The sequence below is a fragment of the Copidosoma floridanum genome, unplaced genomic scaffold (genome assembly GCF_036245765.1).
Source record: "Copidosoma floridanum isolate Cflo_tuat_1 unplaced genomic scaffold, Cflo_Japanese_pri ptg000025l, whole genome shotgun sequence".
Taxonomy (NCBI): domain Eukaryota; kingdom Metazoa; phylum Arthropoda; class Insecta; order Hymenoptera; family Encyrtidae; genus Copidosoma; species Copidosoma floridanum.
In genome coordinates, this window is record NW_028321902.1 from 4,682,902 (window position 1) to 4,700,973 (window position 18,072).

The 18,072-nt window shown below is 35.7% G+C and overlaps 4 protein-coding genes across 6 annotated transcripts; 2 read left to right on the forward strand and 2 right to left on the reverse strand.

The window, feature by feature from the left end:
• Nucleotides 1-1,062: 1,062 nt before the first annotated feature.
• Nucleotides 1,063-8,018, reverse strand: LOC106638576 (multiple inositol polyphosphate phosphatase 1-like). 3 transcript variants are annotated; one of them, XM_089595154.1, is made up of 9 exons: nt 7,878-8,018; nt 5,563-5,752; nt 4,298-4,423; nt 4,012-4,205; nt 3,818-3,937; nt 3,593-3,740; nt 2,903-3,113; nt 1,973-2,182; nt 1,063-1,909 (listed from the first exon to the last, which is right to left on the reverse strand). In XM_089595154.1, the coding sequence occupies exons 1-9, from the start codon at nt 7,896-7,898 to the stop codon at nt 1,678-1,680; spliced, it is 1,452 nt and encodes a 483-aa protein (XP_089451280.1). In that variant the 5' UTR covers nt 7,899-8,018; the 3' UTR covers nt 1,063-1,677. The 3 variants fall into 3 exon arrangements, with proteins under 3 accessions (XP_089451280.1, XP_089451279.1, XP_089451281.1); XM_089595153.1 differs by having other exon boundaries at nt 5,563-5,761; XM_089595155.1 differs by lacking the exon at nt 7,878-8,018 and adding an exon at nt 6,105-6,120 and having other exon boundaries at nt 5,563-5,761.
• A 1,919-nt stretch (nt 8,019-9,937) lies between these two features.
• Nucleotides 9,938-11,082, forward strand: LOC106638694 (ribosome biogenesis regulatory protein homolog). The gene is made up of 2 exons (XM_014352005.2): nt 9,938-10,639; nt 10,737-11,082. The coding sequence occupies exons 1-2, from the start codon at nt 10,004-10,006 to the stop codon at nt 10,950-10,952; spliced, it is 852 nt and encodes a 283-aa protein (XP_014207491.1). The 5' UTR covers nt 9,938-10,003; the 3' UTR covers nt 10,953-11,082.
• A 7-nt stretch (nt 11,083-11,089) lies between these two features.
• On the reverse strand, nt 11,090-17,784 carry tos (Exonuclease tos). Its single transcript, XM_089595574.1, has 11 exons — nt 17,687-17,784; nt 17,305-17,465; nt 17,110-17,229; nt 16,777-17,038; nt 16,477-16,692; nt 16,137-16,418; nt 15,834-16,065; nt 12,020-12,690; nt 11,613-11,942; nt 11,439-11,539; nt 11,090-11,366 (listed from the first exon to the last, which is right to left on the reverse strand). Exons 2-11 carry the CDS (start codon nt 17,463-17,465, stop codon nt 11,348-11,350), a joined length of 2,394 nt encoding a protein of 797 aa, XP_089451700.1. The 5' UTR covers nt 17,687-17,784; the 3' UTR covers nt 11,090-11,347.
• On the forward strand, nt 12,860-14,785 carry LOC106638693 (uncharacterized). Its single transcript, XM_014352003.2, has 2 exons — nt 12,860-13,600; nt 13,691-14,785. The coding sequence occupies exons 1-2, from the start codon at nt 13,175-13,177 to the stop codon at nt 14,612-14,614; spliced, it is 1,350 nt and encodes a 449-aa protein (XP_014207489.2). The 5' UTR covers nt 12,860-13,174; the 3' UTR covers nt 14,615-14,785.
• Nucleotides 17,785-18,072: the final 288 nt, after the last annotated feature.

Genomic DNA, 18,072 nt, shown 5'->3' on the forward strand with positions numbered 1-18,072 from the left:
TGACTTTAGTGGATATTTCACATATTATAAGGTATACGTAGTTTAGAAAAAGTAAGAAAAAAATACAATAGGATGTATTGTGACTTTATAGTAATTGATTAACATGAAGAGTTTTTGAAACGGACTAGTGTGGATTTAAAAAAACTTTTTTTTTTATTCAACTCAAGTATTTTTGGTGCTGGAATTAAAATCTGGGCAAAGAGTTTACCTACATTTTATTAAATCATTGGGACAGACGTCATTATTGCGGGGTTCTAACAAAGTAACAAATTTTTTTTTTTTTCGGTTTCATAAACCATACCTCATTGCCGTAGATAAAAATGTTTGTTGGGCACTGATACATAAATGTGCCATTTGAATAAATGAACAATCAACTTTTACGTATTATTTATAAAAAAATTTAACTTTCTTAATGAATATGACTGTACATGGCTGATAAAATTAGCAGAGTCAACGGCCTAGTCAACGTCATTTCGAAGGTAATGATTCCGGCACATGCTCCAGTTTGAAAATTGTCCCATTACTTATGTTAATGCATTAGAATTGAAATAATATTTTTTTTTTAACCACTTACTTTTTTAAGATATTACTTTCATAATTTGTAAGAAAAAACATTTCAGGATAAAAAAAAGAAAAAAATTTTTCCACGTTTTCGTGCTTTAACTACTGGATAAAAATATGGTCAAGAAAAATTGATATTCTCATGAAAATGCAACATTTTTGTCACGCACGTGAATTGAATATAATGAAAATAAATAAGGATACCTATAGTCATGAGGTACGGAAGTTTAGTGAGGAAAATCGTTATATGTATTCACAACCAAACTATTGTATAGGTTGAGAAATTATTTATCGTAGATATGAAAAAAAACTATCTAAATGAATCACGTGATGAATAAAAGAAAAGGACTTAACTGGTATACGACACCCTTAGTATCGAAAGACTTACCTTCTACTCTGTTGGTTTATTTTTTATGTTAATAATAAATAGTTATTTACATAATTTTATTTATAGTGAATTAATTTTCGTAATGTGTTGTCAAGAATATATTAAACATTAAATATTATAAACATTTTTATTATTCACATATAATTTTATTATTTATAATTAAAAACATTTAAATAATAGTGTTTTTCAAAAATTGTACAAGAAATTCAACAATAGTCAATTTGAAAAAAAAACTTTATCAGAACATAGAGTTCAGTGTGAACGGCTTATAAATCCTAATGGCCGAGGTTCTATCACTTTAAATCAATTTTTTTTTTTTTAATTACATTTCATCGACGTTTTCTGTGAAAATTACAGGTACTGATCTTTTTTAAGATATTTTTTATTTACTTTATTATTTTTCAAATTACTCATATTCGAACAGAATCCTCGAAAACCCCCTTGTAACAATTACCGAATGTTGAAACAAATTAATTCGAGGTATGAAAAAATAATACTTTCTCTGCTGTGAATACCATCTAGATTTGTTCGTTGCAGCATTTTAACATAAACACGCAATACTGTTAATTTTTGTTCTTCTTTATAATAAAAAGTCGTACGTATGAATTTAACCATGTATAAAAATTGACATGCTGCAGCAAAGTTGAAGAAAACATCCGATCTCAGAATAATATTATGAAACAACGCAATATATAATATATACATAGATTCGAGCCGTAAAAATCAATTCACAGGCCAAAACGTGTGATCGCCAACATCAGTCCAGCCAATGCGACGTAACTTGTCGTCAATCCGCTACCGGCGTTGTAGCAAAAATCCAGGCTACACTCGTCCGCTGCTCCACCGAATTTTTCCTTCAAATACTCCCAATCGCAGAGCCCGACGCTGCAGCCGTCCAGTGGCACTGGCGCCTCGTTTTGGTAGAACATCACTTTGTTCGGCGATCGCGGATCGCTGCACCTGTTGGATTTTTTTTTTTTTTTTTTACTTGTTCGAGAGTAAAAAAAATGTATTTTTGCATACCTGTAAAATACAGCAATCAAATTCGAGGCGAACGAGCCGAGGGTCGAGGTGCGGAAGCTCCTCTTGTACATAGACCGGTAGTTGTCGGCCCTCAGGGGCGTGGGGTCCTTGTTCGTCCCCAGGGCGTCCAGGAGCGTCTGGAGCGCTACCGTGTGGGAAAAGTAGAAAACACCCTTGGGCTCGTTGTTGAAATTTCCACGCTCCAAGTTACTGAAACCAAATCGGTGTGGGGTTGAAAATCGGCAATTCTACGTACCGATATAATTGGAAGAGAAAAAAAATAATAAAAATTGTAGAGAAATTCCAGCAAAAAATACCATTACGCACAGTAAATTGGATGCAACGTGGCAAAAAAAAAAAATATATTATTTTTATTATATGCTGGAACAGTGAACCTTAAAAGGATCGGTTGATAAATTTTACTTTCCCGTATGGGAATGTTTACTTTTCGAACCACAACTTTAACTGTTGAAACAATAACCTTTACTGTTAAAAATAACAACTTTTCTTTTTTTTGCCAATTTGCATCTGATTTACTGTGCAAAATGGTTATAATTTTTGCTGGAATTTCTCTATTATTTTTATTATTTTTCTCTTAATTTACTTTTATAAAAAAATCGCTTAAAAGTATTAGATTATATTTAGACTAAAAATTATTTTATTATCGTTACTTGTAAAAAAGAGAAAAAATTGTCCAAAGTATTTGACCAAATTAATTCTCAAAAAGAAAAATGTGTCGCGCGATTTTTCGTGTGAAAAAATTTCGTCCAAGTGTCCGAATGTTCTGCGTAACAATCGGACAGTGATGTCAACAATTCCGGCGATTAAATTTTCGTAGGACGAGCAATTACCCCCTGCGATCGGATTATTACGCGGAATAGTGATTTTTCGCTTCTCCGTGTGCACGTGGTGGAAATTATTTTCGTTTACCGGAAATGACCGAACAAATCCTTCATGAGCGGACAACCGAGTTTTGTGTTGATTTCACGCCCTGGGCCGGAATAGTAGTAGTAATCGAGGTCCTCCAGGTACTCCAGAGTCTTGAGCTCGTCTTTGCTGAAAACGGAACACCACGTGGACAACCGGTCGATTTCCAAGGCTTTCTCGTACCGGCACATGTCGTACATCAACTGGATGGAATCTTGAAGCAATAAAAATAATAATAATCAACAAAGTCCAGATTCGAGACCGAATATAAAGTGTTTCATAAATGTTAATGCTGGTTGTTATCGATTATTATTTTGTTTGTTTACTTTCGTTCTAAGTTACCTACATCTCACATTGTGATCAATAAATATGAAATTTTTCGAATATCTGTTAATAATGTTTGTAAACAACATCTAATTATTTTTTATCTTTGTTTAATCGTGGGAATCATACATTCCAATTTAATATTAATAAATATGCAAAAGAAGAAAAAAAACTAATAATGACTATTAGAAAGATTTACTAACAACATACACAAAATAGATCAATGGTAAATATTATCGTAGCCTCAAATCTGCAATTTATTTATCATTATTATTAATTTTTGTTTGTAACTTTTTTTTTATGAATAAACAATTAAATAATATCTTTAACGTATGAAACTTCGATAAGCGCAGCACATGGGATTGTTACCATTGTCGATTTGGTACTTGAAGCCCAGTCTCCTGCTGACGTTGGCAATGACAGTTTGGTACTCGTAGCCAAGGATGAACCTCTCGGACTCGGTGTCCACGGGATCGTGTACCAAATTCTTCTCCCACGCCGGGCAGTTTTTATAAGCCTTTTTTTTTTCATTTAGACAAGCATTATTCATGTGAGACGTGACTCGATTTACTATAAGGGTAAATTCGCACTCACGCGCAACAGAGTATCGTTAGCCGGTGGCTCCTCGACCGGTACGGCGTACTTGTTCTCAAACAAACCGTCCATGAAAGACTCCAAACTTGCCTGGGTTCGTTGAGATTTCGTGGATCTGAACTAAATGAGAATATTACACCGATTATTTAATTTAAAAAAAAAACAAATGATTTACTTGTGTTGATTGTGCACACCTTGTAGTTCTCCTGATTGATGTTCTGAGGTGCGGGTCTCAGTAACTCGGGAAACTCGCTCTGCAGTCGTTTGGCCAACAGTCTAATGTCCTGCTCGCCCTGGGGTGTCAAAAAATCGGCCATGGCCTCGTTCATGTTCGGATTGGGTCTCCAGTTCCTCAAAAACTCGAGATCGGCACCGCACAGCCTACCGACTGCCGATTTATCGGCAATGGTTTTTTTTAGTTTTTTTTTTTTTTTTTTTTTCTTCGCGGGTGTAAAAAGTAATAATAAATGGGGTACTCACACGGCTCGTTGTCGTTGATTATTTGGTCCCGAAGACTGAGGAGCTTGGGCAAGCGCCTTATGAATTCTCGGCCGGGGTAGCGGGTCCCGTGTCTCGCTAATATCCATATCTGTATGGGCGTGCAGCCTGAGCGGACAGACATTTTTTAACGTGGGTCTCAATGTAGACTATTTAATATTGATAATTTTAGACAAACAATTAATCATTTGCAACGGGATAAAAAAAAAAAAAAAAAGAGTACGCGCATAATGGTACGATTGGGCAATTAAAGATTCACGAATTTTCGACGAGTATGAGCCATTTAGCGACACAATGTCATTTAATTAGCAACTGACCCACTGAGCCGGCGGCGACTCGCTTCTCTCTCTCATCGCGAGTGCTCAGTTGTAATAACCTACTTATGGATTCTCGAGACGGTGATGGCAAAAGACTTGGGCGTAATTGTTTTTAATACTTGAGAAAAAAAAATTTTTTTTTTTTTAACGTGCTTTTTGAAAAAAAAAATCATTACTATTCACGATGAACAAGTAAAACAATTTTTGTTTTTTAGCACATAAGTACCTTATTCTCGCATAGTTTTTTCTTTTAAATTTTTATGTATTGTTTTTTTTTTTTTTTTTTTTCGGAAGAACATTATGTTAAACACTGCGTTCTAAATAGTACTTGAAAAAAATGTTATTAGCATAAATAATGCGTCACACTTTTGGCAAAAAATGGTATTTAAAAAAAATTAAACAGTTGTCCTGCCCAAGTCTGGACATAATATACCAACCTTCTTGTCGATGTAAAATTTAGGACACTGACAAATTACAGTAAGACGAGGAAATATGTGAAAAATTTTAACTGCGTGGAAATTTTAAGCTGTAAATAATTTTCTGCTCTTAGAAATTTTAAAAGAAAAATTTTTTTTTCTGGATAAAGTGCACTCTGCTGAAAAACAATTTCTAGGGTATTTGCCACTATTCACAACAGGAGACTGAAAAATAGTTTTCATATGGATATTAAATATTAAAGTATATTGCAGGTATAAAATTTTAAAACACTTTGACACTTTTTGTACAAAAATTGTTTTTTTTTCCTTACAATTGTTACATAATGTTTTTGCCAAAAAAAAATTATACTATAAGAAGTAATAAAAAAAAAAAAAATTTTTAAACCAACGCGTCACAATTTTAGCTAAATATTTAATTCAAGAAAAATTGAAGACGTGTCCGTGCCCAAGCTTAAGTATATATAGGCAAAACTATATACATGTATGTACTCACTCGGAACGGGTGGTATCCGGGACCTGCCGTAAACAAACTGATAAGCCGTCTTGGTGCCCATGAGAAGGTAATGGTCGTTGTCGTACGCGTAACAGTAGTCGTACTCCCTGGCCGCGCCTTGGACTACCAAGGCCGCGAGTACCGCCAGGATCATCGAGGCCGTTTTCATATTATTTTCGGATTCCCACGCCTGTAAGACCTTGTATTGTTTAGTCGAAAAACAACAACGAAAAAAATTCCATTACGCGTTGCAGATGCTGTTTTTTTGGGAATCAACGCACAATAAAGTGGGAGAGAAAATAACGTTTAAATCGTTTAGGTTTTATTCCAAAGAGTTAAAATATAACAGAGCAATTGCGAAACTCGGCATCTATAGAGTTACGGGTGTCTGGCAAAAAAAAAGTATACAATAGACACTCGCCCGAGCACTAATTGGCTTCGATAATTAAAATTTGTAAAATAAAAGGTGTTTTTTGCTTATTTTAAATGGGTTTTCGCAGTGCAGTGGACGTCGAGGTGCTGAAAAAAAAAAAAAATTTTACCTCTTGTACCATAATAGCTAAGAGACGCGCGCTCGGTGACACTTTCGACGCAAGTGTCGCGTTACCGTGAATATGTAACTTTTGCAGTCGTACGTAATGCGCGTGATTCATCATCGTATTTTTTTTTTTTTCTTCCTTTGAGTTATTGGTGAAGTATTTATTTATTTATTTTTTTTTTTTTTCATACCTTCCCAAACGGAAATAATTTTATTTGATTAATTAGTAATACCTATTTCAAACAATAAGTTGAAAATAAACAAAAAAAATTACAGTTTATAAAATCTAGTTTTGAGACAACTAATGAAACTTATTGTTCGCAATTATCTGTCGCAAGTTAGTTTTTTTTTTTTTTTTTTTTTTTCATTCACGAAGTCGATTGTTACAACAAGTGCCTGCAAAGATCATCATTTTTAATTATTTTTTATTATTATTTTTTTTACCTGATATGTGATATAGTACAACAAAAATAATCTGTTATTAAAAATTATTAATAACTATTAGTTTTCTTATAAATTTCAAAAGTCAAGTATCAGATAGTTATAATTAACAATAAAAGTTCTTTGGATTCGCTTATTTTCCCTATGTTTTCTAGAGTGACATTTATAACGGAAAAAAATAATAATAACTGATAATATAAAATTACTTATTAAATTTTATTACTCGTTTTGAATCTGGACTTTCATAATTTTTAATGTTATTTATTATTTTTTATTCGTTAAAATAATTTCCACCGATGACTTGAAGAGCGACTTATCGGATGTGAAATGAACTTTTCATTGAAAAAAAAAAAAAAAAAAAAAAAAAATCAAAGCGATTACACTTAACTGCAATTGTTGTTGAGATTACAAGTAAACACGTGATTGAGCTTAGTAGTCGATTTATCTTACGCAATGGAAATTGAATCACATGATGCGGGCGCGAACGAATTATCACGTGTAAGTGCAGTTATACAAGTGTCCTGGTACTGTCCCTAATTTTTAGTGTAAACAAACAAACATTTTTTTCCCCACTTTAACTCATGCAAGCGTAAAAAAAAAGGCGCAGCCAATACACCTCGCGACACGGACAATTGAGCACCGGAACCGATCGCCTGCACCGCGAGTCATAAAAAAAGAAGTAGGTACGCGTTAACGGTATACAAAAAAAAAGAAATAATAACAATAGAAGTACAAAGCGAGTTGTACAATATGCATGGGTGTACAAAGTGAGAAAGAGAGCACGGAAAAGATATTTGTAACGCGTGAAGGTATAAGTACATGGAAAAGGCAGAATTCCCTCCGAGAGCGCGTGTGTCAGTGACCTCCCCACGATATATGATACCGAGCTCCGATGGACGCTGCAGCTGTACCTGCTTTTTATGACCGGTATCCCTTTTTCCCCCCCTCCTTCAAGCCCTTTTTGTCTTGGAACACGTTCTACGCGCCTTAGGTTTTTAAGTAGATTTTATTTTTTTTCTTTTTTTTAACTGACACATTATTTACTAAAATTGTGTAAATATCTTGATTTTTTCAAAAGCAAATAAAAATGTGACACAATATGACTAAAAATTTTGCTTCATTGACATTCAAAAACAAAAATACACGCAAAATAAGGTATTATTTACGAAGCAAGTATGGAGTACCAAAAAAGCACACTTACCAAAATGCGATAGGAATCTTTAAAAAAGATGTATATATTTTTTTTTTTAAAAGTCACTGTGCATCCACACGAAAACTACATGAAACGTATAAAAAAAAAAAAAAAGGAAGTAGAAAAAAACCTGTGGACACGCACCTGACGATCACAGAGTCCCATAGGCGTTCACTGGCATCCAAGCCAGCGGCACATGATAACGATTTCTATATATATATGCTCGATAATAGCTCGCAGACTATATCCTGTATCCACAGACCCTATATAAATATATGTTCACTCGTACATGCGAGATGGACGCTACTTCGCCACTGCCGGTCTCCCCACAGTACACCCATGCATATAGGGGGGACCTTAAAAAGTCACCGCTTGCCGATTTATCGCGCATGCGTTCGGCTTCTACGTGTGTATATTGTTGTTTTTCTTACCTCTGAATCGTTATGTGTATATACCCGAGGAGTACAATGACGCCTCCCTCGAGAGTGAGTACACCCATTGTTTAAAAAAATGATGCTTTCGCTCATTTGTCATTTTATTTGTTCGTCCCGGTACTGCATATTATATACGATTTCTTTTGGAAGAAAACGTCCCGTTGTTCGTCAATCTGCTGTTTTTATACCGATCGCCGTTTAAAACTACACACAAATACATTTCAACGAGGGACAGAGAGCGAAAAAGCCGTCAATCACATGCCGGTCGTCGCATCTCACTTTATTATTTACGATTTTCCAGGATTTACTTTTACAAACGATCATGTGTGCATCGGGTAATGCATGAAAAATCAAAGTATACCGATTTATGCGTCTAAAATGGGTGAGGCTATTAAAGCATACACGTGTGTATAATAAATATACATGTGCGAGTACGAGGGAGAGGACCTTGTCTTCTTCGAGTATAGTGACATCCACTTTTTGAAATCACCTAATTGCCCACGAGTACGACATTAAAGGTACGGCCTCGCGGTTCTGTACGCGCGCTGATCGTTATTTTTTTTTTTTTTTTTTTTTTCACGTCATCGAGGCCTTGAAGATTACGTGCATGCGTGCCCAGAGAGATACATATACCTTTTTCATAAATATGCATGCACGACATGTTTGTGTAGCATTGCTCATTCGCCCAGAGAGCACTTGAATTTTCGTTCGATACGACTCTTTTATTTACCATGTAAAGCTAATTGAACAAGTTTGTAGCTTTACATTTTCTTAATAGTTTGCAAAAAAAAAAAAAAAAAAAAAAAAAAAAAAGATTCTATCTCGCAAAGTGGATGTTTCAAATTAAAATGACGCGCGGAGCTGGTCGAGGAGACGCGAAACGCTTGATAAACAAAGTGACACATCGTCTCGTGTGCTTCGTGATTTGTACGAATCGCTAGTACATAATATATACGTGGGGTGTGTATAAGTATATGTGTAATACTCATTGTTGTTTATCGTCGTTTTTTGTCGCTCCGTCCGTCACCCATAAGATTGCATCGCGTCATCGTCCGTTGCTATTACATCGCCCACGCGCTACTTACGTCTATACCATCATCATCATCATCATCTTGCTTCGTTCAATTTGATGGATAAGTACTTTTGTACATATATAAGTATATGTGCTCGAGTCGCGATTTACGGCAACGCCCGTTGTGTAACCGCACATTTTTTGTTTTCGTTGTTAATCGTGTGTGTGATATAAAAATGATGATGATTTAAGACTTTCTTCGATTGTCTTGTCGGCCGTTGGTTTTTGTGCTTTTTTTTTTTTTAAGTGAATCATAGCTTTTCTTCTTCTTCCCGTGCCAAAATTGTATTGGCGAAGTTGTACAAACTGAGTTCGGATATAAAACTGAGAATGAAATTTAATAACTGTTGTTATTGGTGGGTAATTTTTTTTATTTTTTTTATTTTTTTATTTTTCTCATGAACAACATCTCGGTCAATTTTTTAAACCATATAAGTAAAATATTTATACTTCTGGAGGTCGATTTTTGGGTCCAAAATGAATTGTAAACTTGACGCAAATAGCACAGAAAATTTTAACTTTTTATTGTTCATTTATTATATTAGTTGCGGCTGGTTTACAATTGATTACATGGCTCTACTGTGAGTGGTAATGATTATTTGGATCAGCGCCATCTAGCGGTCTTCATTTTTTCGCGAAAAGTGGCTCCTAAAATTCTGAATCACTGCACATCTGCACCATCACAATCATCAGTCTCACTCTCACGCCGACACACGCACGTGTCGTGCGTTGTTTTGGTCGGTTTTGTTATCTAACCTCAAAAGATGGAGGTAGTAAATAAAATACTGTCGGCTCCGTTGAGCGAGTCTAAGGAAAAAGAAATCGAGGTCGAAATAGACGAGGGCACCCTCTTGCTTTCCGACTACAATGCCCTCGACCTGAAAACGGACAAAGAGTCAAATCTACAGGCAACGACGCGCGACAACGTGCAGCTGCTCGTCAACAAAGTCTGGAGCTTGCCGACCAAGTGTGTCGAAGAAGTGATCGTCGCCGAACTCCCGAAGCCCAACTATCTCTTGCCCAGAGCGCGCAAACTACCGAAGCCCAAGCCGCTCACGAAATGGCAACAATTCGCCAAGGAGAAGGGCATCCGGACGAAAAAGAAGGGCCGCTCCAAACTCAAATGGGACGAACAGCTCCAGAAATGGATACCCAACTTTGGCTTCAAACGTGCCCAGGCTGATAAACAAAAGGAGTGGCTCATCGAGTGTGGCGAGGATGGCACGCCTCGCGAGGATCCACGCGAAGCTCTCAAGACGGCCAAGAAGGAAAAGGTTGCCAAGAACGAGCTGCAGAGGCTCAGGAATTTGGCCAAGAAGAAGAATATCAAGGTTCCTAAAGTTGGTCTGCCCAGTACGGAACACTTCAGGGATGCCAAGCAGCTGGATGTTGGTGCAAAGGTACACTTCATTTTTAAATTGTTTTTTTTTTTTTTTTTTTTTTGAGGTGTCTTGTTCTTACGGCAGGTGTAACTAATTTTACTTGTATGAATTTAAGGTGGCTGATGTGTCTACGGCCTCTATGGGTCGCTTCAACGAAAATCCCAAAAAAGATGCTCTTAGAAAAACCAAGGGTGGCAAAGTGTCTAAAAAGAAGAAAAAGAAGTCGGGCCAGATGAAAGAGTCGACTCCAAAAACGAGCAAGAAACCCAAAGCAGGCAAAGGAAATCGTGATTTCAGGAGAAAAGTTGGTGGTAGAAAGAGGAGGAAGTAGGTGTTGATGGTTTTTTAATTTTTACGGAATATACTGTATATTTGTTTGAAAAAACATGTAAAATATTAGGAAAACTTGATTAAGTTAATTATCAGGGTAAGATTTATAAATAAAGATAAAATCGATGTTATGCTCAAATAATTTCATTTATTTCCGTTGTAAAAAAATATGTATAGATACAAAGTATAGTGTATATGTACAATTCTACACGTACTTGCACAGCAACAGTCAAAATAAACAGATCTTCAAGTAATAATAAATTAACACTTAGTTGGCTCACATAAACAGATAAATGCAGTGTTTTCCTACCCTGTAGCGGGAAGTCTTAATACTGTCAATATTAAAGATTCAAAATTCAAACTTAGATCATTTCAATATTTTTTTTTGTTTCCTCGTTAATGTTGGAAACTATTCCTAAAATAAATTTCAAAACTCAAGTAAACTACGAACATTCATTAACATCAGGAAGATTTTAAGTGCACTTACTTTTTTTGAAAACCAAACATATTTAACAAACTTCGTTGCCCTTGAATTATTGTGTTCTTTTTTGTATTTGTTTTCACAACACGTTTACTTGCAAATCTTTGCTATAATTAACAGATATACTTATTAACAAAAGAAAGTAGGCAGACATTAAAATTTGAATAAATGGAAATTTACCACTGATAATGATGTGTCTGGACTACTTCGACTTAAACTGTCCCTTTTCGGCCTCTTATCCATAGTTTCATGTGTAAATAAACTCGATTTGTACTCTGAAAAAATCTCTCTAGTTATAGAAAACTGCTCGTCATCCTTAACATCCGATCGATGACAAACTTTGCTTCCTTTGCTATTTAGCTTGTCGTGAGATTCTATTGTATTTTGCTTAACCATATTACCATCAATCAAACGAAATGGTTCAACAGCTTTATTTTGATTACTACTATCGCAACTAAACTCTTTGTATCCACTGTCTTTATTATCACCATCTTCTTCTTTATTAGGAACCTAAAACAAATAATTGACTCTGTTAAATGAGTACTTCAAAATGCGTTATAGGAGTAAAAAAAAAAAAATGTATGTACATAAAATGTTTCATCGTCATCAAAGAGCTCGGTTTCGGGGATGATAACAATTTTCTTTTCATTCTCACGGACAGTACACTCAACATTCTCCTTAATTTCCGGGTTAACAAGAATTTTCTTCTCATTGACAATACTATCAATGTTCTCCCTATAATCCTCCGAGTCGAAATTAACTTCCATGGACTCAGTGACATCGACTTGATCACTTTTCTCCTCTTCCTCCTTAGACGGAGTCTCAGCGACTTCCTTGGTTACAAGAATTTTGTTCTCACTCCCATTAACAATACTATCAATGTTCTCCCTATAATCCTCAGAATCGAAATTCACTTCCATGGACTCGGCGACATCGTCCCGCCCAACTTTCTCCTCCTCCTCCTCCTTGGCTGGAGTCTCCGCGACTTTTGGCTCATCGTCCCCAGCAAAGAACCTGCTCTGCTTAATGTCCGAGTAATCGATGACAGTTGGCTTGAACCGGCTCTTTATTGAAAATCGCTTTCTCGCCCGGTACAAAATATTTGGCGACTTCTCGGTCGAGTCATCCAACTTCTTGAACGGATTCGATCGCCTCGTGAGGATCGGCGACTTTGGCGGGGTACTCTCCTTTTCCTCCACCGGCTCCACATCTTGGCGCTTGTAGAGCTGCACGATCTCGTCCACCGCTGCCTCGGATTCTGAAAAACAATCGATTTTATTTCAGCTCCTTCGATCCATTTAAAATTTCGCGCCAAATTTACTGAGTGTGGTGGGGTTCGACTAGGGAGGGGGGCAGGAGGGTGCGCGCGCGAAAGAGAGAGGGGAAGGAGAAGGGTGCGCGCGCATTCTCAATTATAAGAGCAATAATTACAATATGGCGGCTGATGTGTAAGAAAAAGACGTCACGAAAACATATTTCGCAAAAGTTTGTGCCTGATTCCCGAATGTGTCTCTCGTATCATCTGCATGTACGTTGTTCACGAACCAAGAGGAAAGAGTCCGTAAAACGGAAAATTGTCGGAAAAATTTAACGTTGCCAGGAAGAAAAGAAGCGCACTCTCAAAATAATAGAAAGAGAGAGAGAGAGAAAAAGTGAAGTGGGATATTGACCACGCGAATGAGAAAAGTGTAAAAGGCCCTGGTGACGCAACGGGAACGGCGCACTAGACGACTTAGTAGGTTATGGTTTCCTGTCGCTCCTGTGGACGGAACATAGCGTCCGGGACGATTCGTTGTAGCAAGTGCGGAACACCCTTTCACCTGTCGTGCTCGCATCGTTACAAAATCTCCGCCGAGGGTGTCTTTAACGTCTGCTGCGGACCAACGGACTCTGTGTTCCCGGGTAGTAGTGCAGGGTACCAGATGCGAACTCGTCGCAACAACAAGCGCAGGCAGCCTCAGCAGCAGCAACAACAACAACAACCACAACAGAATAACAATAATTCGTTCGGCAACGGTAACAGTAGCTTAGACAACAGCCAGGCTCCCGGACAGAGCACTGGTGGACCTATGCGATTCGCGAAGGTGCAGAAAGTCGACGAATCCTCCTCGAACATGGTCGTGTTGGAGAAACCTGTTATTCTGGACGAGCCCAGTAACTGTCTAGAGGTATATCACCTTTTTCTAGATTTTTTTTTTTTTTTTTTTTCTCAGCAATTAACCGTCATGACTTTTCACATCGATATGTCTCGATTACAGATAAGTCACGAAGAAGATTTCACAGAAGACAACTTTGATACCAACGAAGCCGAAGGCCATTCCAATGATTCAATAACCATTTTGGATGCAGATGAGCCAAATGAGAGTACCGTTCAAACCTCGAATATTAGTGTTAACGAATCTCAAATGAAAAACAGCATTACATTGGAAACGGTCTGGGATGGCATTTCATCCTTGCAATCGAGCATTTCCAATATTTCCAATTCCTTGGATACTGTGTCGAATCATCTGAATACTTTCGATCCTCGCATCAACGACCTGGAAACAACTCTGCAAACCATCAAGAACAAAACTACCAATTTCGAGAATGTGCAGAATGACGTGGGTGGACTGAAGGACGAATTAGTTCGGATAACAGGCGAATTGGAAAATATTAAGGCTTCTCAGACTGCCAAGAATGTCGACATGGGAGAAATTCTCTGCGAGATCAAGGAAAGAGAGATGAAGTCGAAAAACATTATCATCTACAATGTTCCCGAGGATAATCTTAGAATATCTCAAGATTACTCCACTTTGCATGATATTGATCAATTCAATGCTTTGGTAGCTGCTAGAGACACATCGCGAGCACGTGAAATTCTCAAGGTCGTGTCGAATGTTGATTTGAGCCAAATACAAACAAGACGCCTGGGACGTATGAGACAAAATTTTTGTAGACCACTTCGAGTCACTCTGTCAGATAAGGCTGACTGTATTACAATTATGAAGAGCAAGTCTTTGGTTAATCGTCAATATACAATAAAAACTGATTTGACCAAGTTACAACAAAAAAAAATCAAGGATCTCAAGGAAGAACTCGAAAAAATCAATGTTGACAAACAAAATCCAACAATGACAATTAAGTTTATAAATGGAGAGCCTCAGATTATTCCTATAGGTCAAAACTACTTCAAACGCGAATAAGAAGGTATTTTGCGTGGTTAACTTATTGGTAAATTAATGTATCTATTAATTAATGTTTTTTTTTTTTCACCATGGAGTTATTGTAAAAAATTTCAAACACCCATAAATTATATTAACACTTTCACTCATGCTAGTTACATTTTTTACCGAATAAAGTATTTTTAAAATTGATCATTATAATTTTTTATACTGTCAAAAAACTTTCTAAATAACAGACACATCTTTAACATTAGTGAAGAAATCATGTGATTATTTAATCCGATAAAAAAAGACTGTGAAAGAACAATACTTCAATAATAGTTTTGGGGTCTGAACGATGTAACCATTAGTTGTAATGAATTAATACTAAATATAAATATAAACCAGCAAAACAATAGTACTTGTTTAGAAGTCTCAATGATTGAAAAGTACTATTTAGATTTTATCTTTTCTATGCACTCAACATCATTCTAATATTCATATCAACATCATTCATACTGTAACTTATTTAAGTATCAATACACTCAACAAAATTCTCAACGCTTGAGATATTGTAATTGTCTCTTGCGATTTTCTACCTTTTGTTTTATACAGAATTTTTTTTAAAGTGTGTTGTAGATATTAAAGTACTACTTGGCTGTAGTAAGTTATTTTTTTATTTGCTTTTTTTGTATGTTAGTGTTTATTTGAGAGCAAATTTTACTGATCAAATTCGTGCATGCCAAAAAAAAGTCATTACGCATTTGACACAATATCTAAAATCAAAATACAAACTTTCAAAAGTTAATAACAATACATGAACTATTAATGAAAAAATGATATTAAAATCACACGTTAAAGATTTTTTTTTTTTTCAAATTCATTAAATGCAAAGTTGCGAACTGCTACTAGATTGTGAATTATTTCATTTGTTAAATCCATTAAAATATGAAATCTCAGTAAATATACAGCACAATCATTTCTCAGATCATTTTAAGGCAAACCAATTTTAATATTAAGTTAAATTAAACCACAAATGTTAGTTTAGTATTCGTGTAGATAGTGGTTAAATGTCTTGAAGTAATTAAACAACTGTATCCCAATGTTTGTACATGTTAGAAATGTAGTAAGCAGAAATAATTTAAATGAAGAAAAGTTTGTGTTATAACAATATTTTTGAAATAAACCAGTTTAAACGTAATCAACTTTGATATTAATAACTTGTCTGACATGCACCAAGAAACAATATAAAATACGTTACCTTCACGTGTGCGCTTTTTCGGTGTTATTTCTCTTTTCAAAGAGTCAGTCTTCATGGTTGCAATTTGACCTCTAGCACTAATGGTTCTTATGGCTAATAGTGGCTTCACTTTCTTTGGACTAAGCATTGGATTTTTGTTCTGATCTGTTTTTGCTTTGTAATCTTTCGACCACATACTAACATGTTTAGCTATAGGAATTTCGCTCCACGCATTTTTCTTCACTGGCAAATGCTGTAATTATAAAAATTCCTTGTAAAAAAAATCTGTCACCTGAATTTGATTTACTTTGAAATTGCACTTACTTTATCGGGATCAAAGTCATGGAGCTTTTCGTAGGTAAATGGATCACAATTGCCAAGAGCTAATTGCCAGGCCAAATGAGCATCGATTTCAGAACCAGCATGCACAAGTTGTTCTGCAGTTACATCAGGAGTTGGAGGATTCAGACGTACTTGTTTACGCTGAATCGGACAGAAAACCAGTTGATGTTTGAAAGTCACTAAGGCACGCATAAAATTGTCACGATAATCTTTTGTTACAACCAGCGTTTTTTTATTTAACGTCGAAGCCATTCGCGTCAGCGCCTAAAGAAAATTGATTGAATTAAAAAGGAATTTCCAGTATGTTTTAATTAATACTTACATTGTAAATATTCGTATCCGTAGTTTTTACAATAAACTTGCAAGCCTTTTGTAATCCAATGCCTGGTAACGAAGCTAAATAATCACAGCCAGAGAGTATACACATGTATATAAATTTATCCATACTAAATTCATCTCGCCTCAACCCCATTGATAAATGCAAGCGATCCTGTTCCACTAAGACTCCATAGCCTGCTAAATCCATTTTGAAGAATATCTATAAGGTATTTTTAACAAGAAAATGTTAAGTGCGCAATGGTGTTTTAATAGATTAAATACAGACAAACATAAAAATCGTTACCTTTTTACAGCCAAATAGTGTCAGATCGCTGTCTTCAGTAATTACAACGTCAGCGATTCCACACAAATTGAGGTAAGCAAGCTGTGCATCTGCTTCATAAGGGGCAACAATGCAATCAACATTGTGTGCTTGACACTCTTTAATAACTTCCAAGGCCATCTTGTGGCTGACATCCAAGGATCTTCTCAGAAGATTTTTTCCTTCACTTATTTTGCCCATTTTTATAAACTCAGCTGCTCGCTTTCGATTATTATCTCTAGCCCTTTTTTATGGAAAATTTTTAGTTATGGTTATTATTATTTTTATTTGACTTGATTACAAAATCCAACTTACTCTCTTCTTTTCACTTCAGTTTCAGCTTTAGCAGGAAGATGCCTCCCGTCAAATACTAATATAGGTTTTATCTTATTGCTAAGTAACATTTGCACAAATTTCATGCAGTACTTGACATATCTGTAAAACGAATTTTATAAATGTAACATTGGTTATAAAATTGGAACCAAAAAGAAAAATTTAATAGAAACCAACGCATCTGTTTCCAGGCCCATAACCAATTTATCAGCACAAGAAAAGGCTCCTTTGTGCAACCAGCAATACGTGTCTACAGCCACAGTTTTACCGGAAAACTCAGAAATATTAGTTTGTTTTGACGATTTCTCCAAAAATGGAATAAGACCTGTGATACCCATCTGGAAAATAAATCTAATTTCGTTTCAAGGCAAATTCAGTGTTATTAAATAAATTGACCAAGTCCACAGTCAATAAACACTCATTGAAATAAATACAAAATCGATGCATATGAACAATTAAACAAGAAAAATATCACAGAAAAAGCATGCGGTATTTAATGACAGTGATTTTATATTTTTTAATATGAACGTACGATACTATTATTCATACACAAACGTACCTTATAGTTGTTTTTGTTGTTGTAATTGTTTATGGTCCAAAAAATCAAGAGACAACAAATATGGCATAACCTCAACTAAAGCTATTTAAAATCGATCCAACACACTGAGAACGAGACAAAATGATAAATGACTTTAAAAAAATAAATAAATAAGTAAATAAACCGCCTTGACGAACACTTAAAATATTAGTTTTACATTTTCCTACGAAGTAATGGGACTTTGACTTTGTTAGCTAGCCCAGGAAGATCAGCAACATATTCCGATATTCGTCTGTATTTACACGTAGAGACATCAGACATGACAAAAAAGCGCGCGAATCTCTTCAAATCGGCTTATCACTTGATCACACATGCACTTGCACTGTTGATATGTATGTCTCGGACAA

What these genes read in the sequence shown, in the direction of transcription:
- LOC106638576 (XM_089595153.1), bottom strand. Translation starts at nt 7,898, where the DNA reads ATGGGACTCTGTGATCGTCAG. An exon ending in CTAACGATACTCTGTTGCGC is followed by an intron (nt 3,741 to 3,817) that starts GTGAGTGCGAAT and finishes GAAAAAAAAAAG; the next exon opens with GCTTATAAAAACTGCCCGGC. An exon ending in TTGATTGCTGTATTTTACAG is followed by an intron (nt 1,910 to 1,972) that starts GTATGCAAAAAT and finishes AAAATCCAACAG; the next exon opens with GTGCAGCGATCCGCGATCGC.
- LOC106638694 (XM_014352005.2), top strand. Translation starts at nt 10,004, where the DNA reads ATGGAGGTAGTAAATAAAATACTGTCGGCTCCGTTGAGCGAGTCTAAG. An exon ending in AGCTGGATGTTGGTGCAAAG is followed by an intron (nt 10,640 to 10,736) that starts GTACACTTCATT and finishes TATGAATTTAAG; the next exon opens with GTGGCTGATGTGTCTACGGC.
- LOC106638693 (XM_014352003.2), top strand. Translation starts at nt 13,175, where the DNA reads ATGGTTTCCTGTCGCTCCTGTGGACGGAACATAGCGTCCGGGACGATT. An exon ending in AGCCCAGTAACTGTCTAGAG is followed by an intron (nt 13,601 to 13,690) that starts GTATATCACCTT and finishes TCTCGATTACAG; the next exon opens with ATAAGTCACGAAGAAGATTT.
- tos (XM_089595574.1), bottom strand. Translation starts at nt 17,465, where the DNA reads ATGGGTATCACAGGTCTTATTCCATTTTTGGAGAAATCGTCAAAACAA. An exon ending in CGGATACGAATATTTACAAT is followed by an intron (nt 16,419 to 16,476) that starts GTAAGTATTAAT and finishes AATTTTCTTTAG; the next exon opens with GCGCTGACGCGAATGGCTTC. An exon ending in ATGACTTTGATCCCGATAAA is followed by an intron (nt 16,066 to 16,136) that starts GTAAGTGCAATT and finishes TTATAATTACAG; the next exon opens with CATTTGCCAGTGAAGAAAAA.